Below are 13,952 nucleotides of genomic sequence, written 5' to 3'. Positions count from 1 at the left end.
AGCTCTGACAATTTGACGACGAGAGGCAGCCAGAGCGGGTGTCGTGATCCACAAGCATGCATGCATGACCTTTTGACACCAAATGTCATAGCGGAGTCGAGGTTGTCAGTCCTGGAAGGCGAACCGGACGCGAACTTTAACTAACAGCTCTTGGAAACGCACTATGATGGGCCCGCTCGTGGAAGCGGAACATTTCTGCAGGGGAAAGTGAGTATGCGTAGGTATGTGGCCGTGGCAAAAGTGGATACTCTGGCCCAGGAGTAATAATATGGACATGGTCTAGCCAGAAACGGATGGGATATAGTTACACATAATACCGAGTATATGACTGCACAAACAACGATTTTTCCCTTTTCTTGGAAACTCATGCTAGTAAAAAGTCTTTCTTCAGACTGATCTATTGTTTCTTTTCTTCTGCTCGTTTGCCTGTCCTCCCGCCCCGCCACCGAGAACTCCTTTGCCAATTTTTTACTTTGTTTCCCTTGTACGTCTTGTCTGTCTCGAGATGCCTCCCTTCGACCCTGACTCGGATCACCTGCCCAAGCTCGCCGATCTGGAACAAATCCCCGGAGCGCCCAAGTACGCGGCGTGGTTCTGGGGCGAGAATGACGAGGTCTGTCGCTCGTTAAACTTGTCTTTGTGGCTCCCGGATCAAGAAGACCCGGGTTGCGATTGAGAACCGAGATTGAGACTGAGACTGAGACATGTACTGTGGCGTTTCGCTCTGCGTACAGTTGGGCCGATTGAACCTGCTCACGGCGCGGCGGGTCGCGGATGCTGCCAGATTGATTCGCAGGGGCGAGAGAGTCGCTTTGAAGTAGGTATTCTCCAATCGTCAAATGCAGTGCTGTGTCTTTTTTTCTGCATTGGAATGCTGTCCGAAGCTGCGGCCTGCGTACTTGTTTCTTGTTTGCAACAGATATTTCTCCCTCTTCTCTTTTTGTATGTGTATGTGTATACGTGTATACTCACGGGCATTCCTCTCCTCCAGCTTCCCCCGAGACTATCCAGACCCCCCCTTCTTCGGCCGTGAAACCTTCAAACACCGCCTGAAGCAGCTGAACCAGTCCTCCTACGACGACCTGTACGATTTCAACCCGCAGAGCGGATCGCAGTGGGATGGGTACCGTCATGTGAGAGATTCTGTTGCGTCTATGTTGCTGTTCGGATTGGGAACGGCCCGGTTTCTGACTCTCAGAGCATCCGCTCAAAACTTGACAGGTCGGCTTCTCGCATAATGGATCTTGGGTCTGGTATAACAATGTATGTAGCGGACATTCTGATGGCTTTGTCCTGGTCGAATCGACGACGACGAGGACTACCAGTGCTAATGCACGGCTAGACCACTCGCGAGCAAATTGTCAATTCATCGAGGATCGGACTCCAAGCATGGGGAAAACAGGGCATCGGTACGTATGACAGCACACAATCTCTTTCTCGTGCGCCAGATCGACGGGTCCATCATGAGACTGACTCCTGGGTATTTCTTTCTCTCTCCCTAGCCGGCCGCGCCATCCTTCTCGACATCTACTCCTTCACGAAAAAATCGTACGATCCGCTCTCCGCCAGGAGAATCACATTGGAGGAGCTGCGCGCGTGCGCCGAAGTCGAGGGCGTCGAGTTCAAGTACGGCGACATCCTGCTCGTGCGCACGGGCTGGTCCGCGGGATACAACCAGCTCGACGCGGCGGGGCGGCAGGCGTACCAGACCAAAGGGTTCCACGAGCTGGCCTTTGCCGGGGTAGATTGCGGGGAGGAGGTGGTCGAGTTCCTGCACGACCACTACTTCAGTGCCGTGGCGAGCGACTCGCCCACGTTCGAGTCCTGGCCGCCCTCGGTCAAGCCGGGCCAGGAGATCCTGCATTCCTTCCTCCTGCCGCTCTGGGGCGTGCCCATCGGCGAGATGTGGGACCTCGACGGCCTGGCCGAGCTGTGCAAAAAGACGCGTCGGTGGGAGTTTTTCCTCACCAGTTGTCCGGCCAATGTCAAGGGTGAACAATCCCTGTCCTGTCTTTTCTTTCACCAGAGCTTTTCGTTGCTGACCTCTATCAAATATAGGGGGTGTGGGCAGCCATCCTAACGCTATTGCCTTGTTCTGATTTGCCGTTGGGAGGGGACACTAGATACTAGATACCAGATACTAGACACTAGACGCCGAACGCCGGACAGGAGGTGAGGCGAGATGATGGGAGATGGATAGAGCTGGATGAGGATATTGGAGATTGGAACTGGGTGCTCAAATGCCACTTGGCATATTTGGCCTATGGTATATAGATGGATGAGACTCTTCCCCTATCCTCTGTCCCTTTGTCCCATGGATGTGGTTTTGCCCTGATCCAATCATCAATCTTCCAACTTCCGGCGCTTTCAGGAGGCTTGGGTATTTCCCATCATCCTACCATATTGCATTTATTTCGCCCTGGGGGTTGGGGGGCTAGGAGCTGGCCAGTAATGGTTTTCTGGACCGCAGGACCTTCGTGGTCTAAAAGGTGGTTGTTGTTGCTGTTCGCAGAAAAGACATTTTCGAGAGGAGAACTCGATCAAAGAAACCATGGCCTGTCTCTCTTCGTTTCTACTCGCTCACCGAACCCGGAATCTTGAAACGAAATGGAAGGGAAGGGGTTTGACAGCAACCTTGCGCGACCAAGACAAAGTACACCACTACAACCCATACCTCCTATTCTTTCGGTTAGACAGGCAACGCAGCCACCCAGCCGCGCAGGTACAGGCACAGGTGAACAAGCACAATTGACCTCGGACTCGTATAAAAAAAGGCCAGGCTAGATCATACCATACCAACAACACAAGGGACAAAGAGATCTAGATCAAACCAGATCAAACCAGAACACGTGCATGGACGTGTACCATGGTATGGCACCGCAGTGGAACAGCTACTCCGGACTAAGGAGACACAGTAGAGAAGACTCGTGACTAGTGCAGTGGGGGATGCCAAAAATTCCGCAAAATAATCCCGCCAGGCCCATCTCAGTGAGCGGACATTGTTGTCCTGCGGGGGATATTGGAGGGAGCCACTGTTCGTGTTCGAGTTTCGTATTCGGCGGGACGGCGGGATGTGCATTGGCGGAAAGGGCGGGATTGGTGGAAAACGTGGGACTTGGGAGAATCGAGCTTGTGTACATCGGGATATGCCCACACACACACACACACACACACACACACACATCCTATATAGTTCTGTATGCGATATTGAGGAGGCGGATGGGTGGGGTGCTGTAAAGCATACAATCAGACAGGCATACAGGGTCTCTACTGGATGTAGGTACCAGGGAGCTACAGTCGGAATTGGATCTATTGCATCGAAGTCGAGTGATTGGTATCAATCTAGGTACCGACAGAAGACGGGGTCATTCCCTACTCCTCGTAGAGCGAGGAAATCTACAGCAGCCGAGGTGCTCAATAGCCACTCTTTCACTCTTTCACTCTTTCACTCTTTCACTCTTTCACTCCTTCTCACCTTAATCAAATGTTGTGCTTGGGCAGAGCCTTTTTATTCCACCCTTACCGCCCCTTCTTTCATTGTCGGCTTTCACATTTTATCCATTCACTTGATATAGTACGCGAGATCTCCCCCGTCGATTTCCAACTGAGTAAACCCGTTGCCACAAAAGCCCCAACGGTTCTGCAACCCCAAGACGATCATGGTTAGCAAGCATCATGTGGAACACACTGGACAAAATCCCCACAGGATGGGAAGGAAAGGAGAGATAGATCTACCTTTTTGTTCTGGTAGGTGATGTCAAAGTCCTCGGCGCGGATGTTTTCGATCAGATCCTTGAAATGTAGGATCGAGCCGGGATACAGGGCAAAGATGCGGCCCAGGTCGTTCTTGTACCAGCTCTTGCACCCGCTGGTCCAGACGGTGCGCTTGAGGACCTCGTCGCCGTAGATGTTCCATTCGTCCTGGACGTCTTGCTTGACGTTGAATGATCTTTGGGAAGGGGGGAAAGGGGTCAGTAAGGATTGTGCGGCGATGAAATCCCCCACTTGTACAGTCCATCGAGCGAGGAGAGAAGACGACAACCGCAGCAGACAAAATACTCACTTGATGCCCTCCTGCGCAACCTTGTTGACCCATTTCAGTATGTATTCGGCCTCCCAATCAATGGCTGAAGATAAACTGCCGTGGCCAACGGGACCGCACGGTCCATTGTAGATAAAGTAGTTCGGTTGACCGCTGACACAAAGGGAGAGATATCCTTGGGCATCGACTTCCCATTCCTTGGCCAGTGATCGGCCATCACGGCCTTCTTGAACCCACCTGGGTTTAAAGGAGACATCGAATCCGGTCCTGAAAGATACCACGAGTTAGCCGAGATGATCCATTTCTTCCATTAGACCAGTGGGTACGTACGCGCAAATTATGGCATCAAGTTCCAGCTGCTTCCCGTCCTGCATGGTGATGCCTGTTTCAGTGACCGTGTCAATATTCCCCACGACCAGATCGACCTTGGGGGAACAGATTGCTTCGAGATACCCGTTTCCGGGGGTCAGCCGACGGCATCCAAGACTCCATTTGGGGATCAGGAGCTCCGCAAGCTCGGGCCGATCACCGATGCGCGACTCCATCAGGGCTTTTGTGCGTCGTTGAGCCTCCTGGTTGGCCGCGGAGCCCTCGATCAGCGCTTCGTAGAAGTGGTTAAACGCATGTGCCAGATCGTGTCTGTATTTGGTGTGCTTCTGAGGGTCCTTGCGGAACGCCTCCTTCTGTTCTTCCGTGTACTGAGGATTGGTCCCGGGGGCACCCGACAACTCTTCCACAAACGGGGCAGAGATCCAAGTGGGCGAGCGCACAATGTTGTAGAGGTGAGAAGCCACACTGGCCAGCTCGGGGACGATCTGGATGGCGGACGAGCCGTTCCCAATGACTGCCACACGCTTCCCATCGAACACGGGCTTCTTGGCCCACTCGGCATAGTCGGCTGAATGTAGGAGATCGCCCTTGAAGGACGAGAGGCCTTTGATGTCCGGCCATGACCAGGCATTGAGGACTCCAGATCCGTTGATCAGGATCTGACAAGTGTCATGGATCGTCTTGTCCCCTTGCTGGACCGTCACATGCCAGAGCCCCTCGTCCTCGTTCCAGATGGCCGAAGTCACCTTCGAGTTGTAGACCACGTCCCGATCGAGATTGTGCTCCTTGGTGATTTTCCGGAGATAGTCCTCGATGTCGCCTCCCTTGGCGTAGAATGCCGGCCATTCGGTGTTGGGGACATCCAGGAGCGTGTAGATATGGGCCGGAACGTCGCACAGCACACCAGGGTACCGGTTCTGTGGCATGTCGTCAATACTCCCAGAGGCTAATCAAACAAGGGAGGGAGGAGCTGTTCGACTTACTTCAAACCAAGTTCCTCCCACATCACTGTTCTTCTCGTAGAGAGTATGCTCGATCCGGTCATCGAGCTTGTACTTGTGTTGGATCTTGTGGGCCAAGGTCAAGCCGCTGAAACCACACCCGATACTGATCACTTTGACCTTCTTCTGTGGTTTCCAGAGCACGTGGTCTTCCATGACCACCCATTTGGGATTGTGCTCGACTTGTTCTGCCAACGGCTTCTCAAGGGGCAGGGGCACAGACTTGACCCCATTCAAGTCTGGCTGGGTACCAATGCCATTTTTTGTACTCACACCGTTGCTATGGGCGTGCTGGCCTTTGTCGCCGGTAGTATCTGCCTCAAGCGGGGCTTGTCCGGGCGTGATGGCCATTGCGAGCGGCGAGAAGCGTGCGACAAAGATAATCGATAAACGACAAAGTCCTGCACACGCGTGTGATTGAGCCCAATGAAAAGGTGGGAAGAACGACCGAACCGCTGGCAATAATCTACCGTCACTGCTCTCCTAAGCCAGACCATTGCACACAGCCGTGTATATATATATACTGGTGGGCCGAGTACCCCATCTCGTTTCTGGCGGAGATCAATCGCCGAATCCGGGGCCGCGTTGCCGGACGTCTTGCCACATTTATCCCCATTGACCATGTATCATACCACGAGTGGAACAAGCTCATAAGTGTGATTCACCCTAGTACGACACACTCTTTTCTATGGTTTGCTGCTTTGTTGCGGTCGTCCTCCTCTGTGAGTATCCGTTCCTCTTCATCCGGCGGCTTCATAAGCGATACCTTCCCGTGGAAGGGGTAGCATCACAAGCATCGCCAATGCATAGCCAACGCAAGAGTCTCAAATCCTCCACAAAAATATCAGAAGTTCAGCGACCTCGAATCAGTTGTTCAAACCTTTGTCACGTGGTTGATCAAAGATGGAATGGGGTTTCTTTGACCACAAGGCTGAGTCAAGTCTTGGTAGCGAACCAACAAAAGAAAAACATTCCCGTCTTTGTCAGTAGGAGAAACAACGATCTCAATCTTCTCGCCACGTGCAATCACGCCGCAGCCCACTGAAGGAGGCTGAGGCAGCCGGGGCCTCGTATCCCTGTGTGAACGGCCGTAGGAGCATCTCTACTCGGTACAGGCAGAGAGACACACTCAGGAGACGGCGAAGTCGTTGTCTTTCAGTACCTCGTAGTTGTTCACAGATGGACCCCTTCCCCACTCCCCCACCTCACACTCAGAACCTCGTAGGCAGCCACGACAGCCCAGAACCAATGATGCAGAAACATACATGCCAAAGTTGAAACACGCTTTCACGCGTTGGGGCTAGACAGCCTCGTCTTGGCGCGCACCCGCTACAGCCGTTTGGACGGACTAAACCGCTTTAGGAAACATGTTGGTCCGCTGCCTCTTTCGGCCACCCGTTTGTTTATTATATGCAACCGCCTTTCCGACCACGAGCTGTTGAAAAATCCTCCTGCTTCTACAAAAAGTTGTATTCTCTTTCTCCCAATAATTGCATTTGGATGAGTCTGTTGCTGTTGCTGTTGATGTTATCATTATCCTCGTATGATCTCACCTACGCAGCGTCATGGCCGACAACAACAACTCGACAGGGACAGCTCAAGTCCGCGGATCCAAGAGATCGAGCGACGCCATCTCCCCCATCAAACCGACACAGGCGATAACTCCCTCCAGAAAGAGACCCCAGAAGAGAGCTCGGTTCTCTGAACCACTCCCCGCTCATGGAACGACCGGTCTGACACCCGCCGTGGGCAAGGCTTCCCTGAAGACCCCCAAGCTCAGAAGAGCGTCCACCCCGGCCATCACCCGGTATAGGGACCACGACGAGATCCAATTCACCCCGCTCCGCGAAGTGCTCGACGCCAGGACCACCAGACGGATTCGGCGCCATGGCCTGAGCGACGAGATGAATCGGTACCACGCGGAGCACAAGTCCAAGGCCGACCTGCAGCGCCGGCTCGAGCAGAAGAACAAGGAACTCCAAGCTCTCAAGGACGAGTTGGAAGCTTCGAAGCTCCGTGAGGTCTCTCTCCTGCAATGCGACCGGGTCGGGAGCCAGCAGCGAATCACCGAGTTGGAGGCCGAAGTGGCAGAATTGACCCAGAGGTCCAACGACGACGATTTTGGACTCGGCGGCACCAGCTCACCACGTTTCAGCGACGGAGACGAGGGCTTCCATATCCACGAGGATGACTCCGCCGGCAACGAAAACCACGCCACCGATGTAGAGGATGACGCCGCCGTAGGACTGGAGCTCGAGTCTGCGCGACAGGAAAAGCAAGCTCTCTTCCGATCGAGCCAGGGCTCTTTCACGAGCACCATCCATTTTGCAGACTCACCTGCTCGTTCTTTCAGCGCATCACAAACGAACCCTCGCCGCCCTGAGATTCCCACTCAAGAACTATCCAAGGAACTCCACGCCGCCATCAATCGAGCCGAGGAAGCCGAAGTGGCGCTACAAGCCTTGACTGCCGAAATCAAGTCCCTCGGGTTTCCCTGCGACAGCGACGATGCCAATGAATGTATCGCCGGCATTAAGACACACTTCCGCAACATGCGGTTCGAGCTCGAACGAGCCGTTCCCGGGGAAACGGTCATGTCCCTGAATTATGCTCGCCTCATGCCCGAAATGCTGTCGAAACTCAAAGCCATTGCCAGGCAAGTCCGCGACCGGGAGACCGAGTTGAAGTCGATGCGAGAGCAACAGCGGTCTCTGCGGGGCAATTTCGACCATGCACTGGTCGCGGCAGAAAAGGCGAACAACAGAATCAAGGAACTAGAGGACGCCATCGACAAGAACGCCGAGGAGATGCTCGAGCAGCGCATGCGAGCCCAGGCTCTCGAGCGCGAGGCCGCGGAGCACGAAGCCAACAAACAAAGACTCATTGCAGCCATGGAGAAATTGCAGCGAGAAGTCAAACGCCAGGAGGACTTGTTCGAGCTGGTCGAAGCGGAACAAGCATCCCGACTACAGGACGTGAGAGCCGCGACGACGGCGGAATTCGCCCAGCAACTCTCCGATCTGGACGCCAAAGTCGCGGCCGAGACGCGCGGGCGGAGGGCGGCCGAAGAATCTGCCGTCGAGCGGCTGAAGAAGATCAACGAACTCGAATCTGCCCTGTCCGCGGCTCGCCAGTACTCGGAAGACACCAAGGAGCAGCTGGAGAACCTCAAGAGCCAGCTCAGCGTGTCGGATCGCGAGCACGAAGCCGAAGTCGAGGCGCTGAATGCCCGCGTGCAGAAACTGAAGAACATCAACACCCAACTCGAAGCAAACTGGAGAGACGAAAGCGCCATCAACGAAGAGATCCTCCGACGCAATCACCAAGACCAGCTCCGCACCCACATGCAATTTGAGAAAGACATTAAGAAATACATCCGGGGTGCCAAGGTGCGGCACGCGAACTGGGAATTGGAGAGCGACGACATGCGCAGTGACGAGATAACCGGCGGCGAAGGACCCATGACGCCGGCCAGCGTGGTGCGGTTCTCCGAATTCTCGCAGGTCGACGACACGGACGATGACCACGCAGACGATCACGTCCAGGGCAGCGTCGAATTGTCCCGGGGCAAAAAGCAGCGTCGCCACCACCGCTCGTCGTCGATTCTGCTGCCTTCCGCCTCGGCTTCGGCATTCCCTGCAGCTGGCATCCTCAAGAAGCGAGGCAGGAGACGGTATGACAGTGGAATCGGCATGGACTCTCTCAGCGAGGCCGAAGACGACGATGTCGCAGTTGATGTCGATGCAAATGTGCAGCAAAACGGTGTCATGACCCCAGATTTGAGCTCCGAGAGCGAAGAGATCGACTTTGATACTCATCTTGACATGAGGGTGTAAAGCCTTTTCTTTCCATTTGGCCTTTGGAGATCGGTATGCGAATGTTTTTCTTGGTGATGGATATGCTGGACATGGGACAACAGCAAACAAAGCAGCGGAACATGGTGTTTGAGTCGAGCTGTCACTCTTCAGCTGCATGTGAGGATGGAGCAAATGAAACCTTTTGACATCCTGAGCGCAATTAATATCTCTGGAAAAGAAACGGGGGATGTGCATCAAACTTGATTGAACTAGCTTCGATTTGGTTGGATTTGTCCTGATTCTGGTTTATGGGATGATGTACCTAATGCGCCACCTCCCCAGACGGGGTCTTTTCCTTTTATTTTTGGGGTACCATTACACGGAATGGACGATATGAGAGAGAAATGCAGAGGTGGTTTGACCTCTTTGCCAGAAGAAAAGGGAGGCAAATCCCCTCAGATCTTATATTGATAAGCCAGGGACACAGTTCCACAAAGGTATTCCTCAATGAAGACAGCGTATCTGGTCCTTGCATGAGGAAGATCAAGCAGCTCATAGTATTCATGGGTAGCGGAACAAGATTGAGGAATTTGGTGGCATTCGCTTGATATGTAGTCGTTGCTACCATACGTCTGCATTGTCCAGGTTCCTCCCTGCCGTGTCATCATATCAAGAAATTCTCGTCCGTTCTGCCCTATGATTCGAACCTCAAAGGACGGAAGATCCATGATATAGCGTCCCCCCTTTGCCGCCACGACATAGTGATCCGAAACTCATCCAGGGCGCTGCTGTCGTAGCTGATGCACAAAATCTCTTGGTTCTCGTTACATTGAACTGGCCATCCCGGACAAACTCCCAGTATACGCTGTCAAATTCCCAATCCCTTCATACGACACGTGGCTGTCTCGTTATTAATAATTTCGATTAGGAGAAGTCATCCATAGCCTTGTCGACAAGCTGGACGCCGTGCGCCTGGCCGCTGGCTGCAGGATGGGTTGAGCCTGCATCCTCGTTCACGTCACCACTACCAACCCCCGAGTTGCCGAGTCGTCTGCTCAGGCTCCCTGAAACCGCTGATCTCGACACACCGACTGGCTTGCGGTCGCCGGTCACTGCGACTCTCTTGAGCGATCCCGGCCGCGATCCAGCATTTGAGCCTGTAGGTGCAGGAACTGGGGAGGTGTCGGATTCCTGATCATGATCATCATCGTCTAGGGGTGGTGGAATGTGCGGGCCCGGCCCTCCTCCGCTGAATGTGCCAGGTAGATTCAGGCTCGCGCTTGTGATCGAATCTGGTGAAGAAAGCATATGCTCGTGGCCGAGGCCTTGGCCGTTGGTGGTGACTGTACTTGAAACCAGACCCTCAAGGTTTCGTGCCGTTGGCGGAGTAGCTGCGTTCCTCTCTACTGCGTTCTGATTCCGTGTCTGAATTGGCGAGGACTCGTTGCTTCCAGGAACTTCGAGACTGCCTCGTTTCGTAGCAGACGGCAAGCCCACACTGCTTACGCTTCGTCCATGACTCCCATCGGGTCTGGGGCTCGCCACGACGGGGAACCGACCCACGCTCCCATCCGTGCTCTTATCTCGCCTGTGTCGGTTCGTGGGCGCGGGCGACTTTTCTCGTTGCCTTTGCCCTCTCTGTTCCGTGATGGCCCGTGCGCGAGCCTCCATATTCGCTCGTCGAGAGCTTTCATCTGTAGTGCTGACGGCACGTTGACGGTGGGATAGACTGTTTGACCCTGACAGCGTGGACGACTGCCGCTTGAGCTCACCGAAGATGGCTTCTTTATGGTCGAACAGGTCACGGATCAGACGATACGCATGCCGCTCTTCCAGGGTCAAGGAGTTCTCGGTCCGGGGGCGTAATATACATGGGGCTAGGACAGTGGCAAGTGCCGAAACATAGGCTTCGTCCGCTGAGGTCAGGTCAATCAGACGGGTGAAATGTGTGGTTATGGCGTCGAGAGTAGCAATATTATTGAGGCGAAGCTGGCCAAGAGTAGATTGCAAGACCTTAATTCTCGGCAAGGCGTCAACTGACTCGGTGGAGATGGGGTTTGGGATTGCGTCGGATGTCGTTGCGTAGATCGTCTTGATGATTTCGTACACCTGAGAAGAGACGAGCGAATCTGCTGAGAGTCAGTGGTCAATTCTTTTACAAAATGTTAGGATAGACTGACCTGGTAACTCAAGAAGATACAACTTCAGCAAACTCGCAATGATGGGCATCTCATATTTCTCAAGAACCTCGCGAGGCACTGGAGCACCATTATTGACCTGGTTTCGTAGGTGATGAGTCGCTGCCAATGGGACATCCACAAGCCAGATATTCCGCCTGGCTTCGTCTCCCTCTAGGTCAGGGTAATGGTTATCGAGGAATGTTAGTATAGAAGTGACAATGATGGGTACTCGTTTGCGATCCGCTCTTGCTCTCGCCTCCAGGTCAACACCGAAAGTCTGATCATCCACACTTCCGTAATAGTTTTCGTAAGGCGTGACTTTGGGGATGAATGCACCTGTCCTGTAGTTCTCGAGCAGATATCGCAAGTCTCCCAGTGGCTGGATGGTTTCCTGGTACAGCATCATATGATCAACCTGGCTCTGGAAAGATGGGATGCTGTTGCTGATAGCACCCGAAAAGTCCAGGATCACGGACTTGATGGCCTTCAGACGATCTGTCTCGCATCGCTCGAGGAATTTGAGATGGTCCATCATCGATTCTTCAAGGTTGCATCTCAGCAGATCAAGTCTCCGAACGGCTCCCTTGTATTTCTCGTCTGCCTCGTGGGCCTCACGCTTCAGCCGCTCCGCCGGCGTCTCGTTGGGGAATGGGTTGTTCAAAGGGTTCCAACTCTGCAGGGTCTCGGTGATGTTTCCGACTGTTGGCGACTCCAAGATTCCATCTGCCGACGCGCCGGTAGTCGATCTGCTCAATGGCTTTCTCTTCTCTGGCACACCGGTCAGCTGGAACGCCCGCGGCTTCCACTGATATTTCATTCGTGAACTATTGGCGAATGTATTGCCCATGTTTCCTATCAGGCGCAAGAATCCGCGATCAATCAAATCTTGTCCAATCTTCTCTGCGTACCCGACACTCGACGCGTTCATGTGTTTCTGGATGTAATCGGTAATATCCGTACCAGCGGACACATTTTGATATACACCCAATATCGGAACCTTGTGTTCACCCAGGGGAATCTTCTCGAGCATGTCGGTAAGGAGCACTTTCAGCTTTTCAGGCGGATATGTGACGTCTCCGATCTCGACAGGTAACTCGTCGATTTCATCCTCTGGAAGGACAATCTTTGGCGGTGGCGGGCTTTGTGGCTTGGGACTCTCCTTCGCTGGCCCGGCAAATGCCATCTTATTCTCCTCCTCGAGATCCTCGACCAATCTGCATTTATTGAAGTACTGGCTTCTTAGCTTCTTGACCACTTCTGCTTGCTTGTCATGCGCCTTGATCTTAGCCTGCAGGTCGTCCTGCGAATTCTGTATCCGTGCAGCGTGCGAATCACACCATCTCGAGAAGGGGTTGACCACGAGTTCGCGGATATTGTCAGCGATTTTTCGATGGTTTTTGGAGGCTTCGACCATCTCGCCTCGGACGCCTTCGTAAGCCTACACAGGAGAAAGGGTTAGCAATAATGTTAGATCCAAGCACGAAGTTGACTCGTACCTTTCTCGTACTTGCGCCATCATCTCTTGCAAACCCGCCAGTCATTCGATCAATGGCCGGTGCGATATCTCCGAGACGGTCGCTGTACATTTCTTCCGCATCTGCCCTCATGCTCGCAATTGTGAGCACCTGTTGGTTCTCTACCACGCCCTGCTGAAGCTTCTGAAAGAGCACCCCCAGACCTCCTGCATAGTCCGTGGACCAGAACGAATCTGTGAAGCCGGGCATCTTTGGCCTTCCGGCGGGAGGATTCTCAGATCCCATCTATGATGACAGACGATCAAGCAAATCCAATCAATCGCTTGCGCAGGAAGAGGCGTCGCTGTATGCTAATAAAGTCGCCCGAAAACCGACTCTCGAAAGCGCAGGTGACGGTTCCGCTGGATGCAGGTGCGGAGATCTGCCAGATTGGTAGGAATGGGCGGTTACGCGGTTCGTACAACGTGACAGCGAGCGCGCTTTAGACCCAACGCTCCTAATCACTTTCGTAAGAGTGGAATAGAGAAAGAAAGGGAAGATGGATAGATCCAAGTACAGCTATGGGACATGGCCAGCGTGTTGTTTGAGCAACTGGAAATAAATTCAGTGCAGTTAGGCTGAATCTGAAACGGAAATTGAAGATGCAGTCTGGCCCCAGGAATAGCACCCGCCTTACTTTTGAAACATCGTTGAGCAGGGAAGAGTGCCATAGGCTGCGCCATGTGCGCCAGGTGCACCTGGAGCATCCGCCAGCTGATCCTTCCAGGCCTTTGTCCATAACCAGGCAACGCCTATAACGCTTTCTCTCCGAAATGGCGAAATGGGGGCTGGAGTGCCACATGTCAGGCTCTCCTGAATGGCTTAAAGTACGTCAAGCTTTTCGCCTCCTAGACAGAGCCATGGCACTTCGTCTACCGTCCCCCTCGTACTCGGTACTTTCCCCCTATCCATCTACCAGCCCATAAGCTGCTGCTGACCTACAAGCCCCAGAAATTTCCAATGCTTCTCATCACTTGGAATCACTTGTGCCAGGCGCATGTTGGGGAGCCATTCATGTTTCATTTTCGTAAAGAATAATAGAACCGGTCGTCCATAAAAGATAGTAACCATCCTTCAGTTTCCCTTCA

At 53.4% G+C, this 13,952-nt stretch overlaps 4 protein-coding genes across 4 annotated transcripts; 2 read left to right on the top strand and 2 right to left on the bottom strand.

Moving 5' to 3' along the window:
- Positions 1–505: 505 nt before the first annotated feature.
- On the top strand, positions 506–2,099 carry AYO20_09192 (hypothetical protein; the record flags this gene model as incomplete). The annotated part of the gene is made up of 4 exons (XM_022647463.1): positions 506–613; positions 1,343–1,409; positions 1,503–1,991; positions 2,059–2,099. The coding sequence occupies 4 exons, from the start codon at positions 506–508 to the stop codon at positions 2,097–2,099; spliced, it is 705 nt and encodes a 234-aa protein (XP_022496556.1).
- Positions 2,100–3,562: 1,463 nt separating this feature from the next.
- AYO20_09191 (hypothetical protein) lies at positions 3,563–5,724 on the bottom strand (the record flags this gene model as incomplete). Its single annotated transcript, XM_022647462.1, has 6 exons — positions 3,563–3,640; positions 3,736–3,949; positions 4,064–4,309; positions 4,373–5,289; positions 5,356–5,595; positions 5,647–5,724. The coding sequence occupies 6 exons, from the start codon at positions 5,722–5,724 to the stop codon at positions 3,563–3,565; spliced, it is 1,773 nt and encodes a 590-aa protein (XP_022496555.1).
- Positions 5,725–6,938: 1,214 nt separating this feature from the next.
- Positions 6,939–9,209, top strand: AYO20_09190 (hypothetical protein; the record flags this gene model as incomplete). The annotated part of the gene is made up of 1 exon (XM_022647461.1): positions 6,939–9,209. The coding sequence occupies one exon, from the start codon at positions 6,939–6,941 to the stop codon at positions 9,207–9,209; it is 2,271 nt and encodes a 756-aa protein (XP_022496554.1).
- An 885-nt stretch (positions 9,210–10,094) lies between these two features.
- On the bottom strand, positions 10,095–13,074 carry AYO20_09189 (hypothetical protein; the record flags this gene model as incomplete). Its single annotated transcript, XM_022647460.1, has 3 exons — positions 10,095–11,299; positions 11,351–12,788; positions 12,847–13,074. 3 exons carry the CDS (start codon positions 13,072–13,074, stop codon positions 10,095–10,097), a joined length of 2,871 nt encoding a protein of 956 aa, XP_022496553.1.
- Between the last annotated feature and the right edge of the window lie 878 nt (positions 13,075–13,952).

The sequence above is a fragment of the Fonsecaea nubica genome (assembly GCF_001646965.1).
Source record: "Fonsecaea nubica strain CBS 269.64 chromosome Unknown Scaff82, whole genome shotgun sequence".
NCBI classification, from domain to species: domain Eukaryota; kingdom Fungi; phylum Ascomycota; class Eurotiomycetes; order Chaetothyriales; family Herpotrichiellaceae; genus Fonsecaea; species Fonsecaea nubica.
This window is presented reverse-complemented; position numbering and strand designations above follow the sequence as displayed.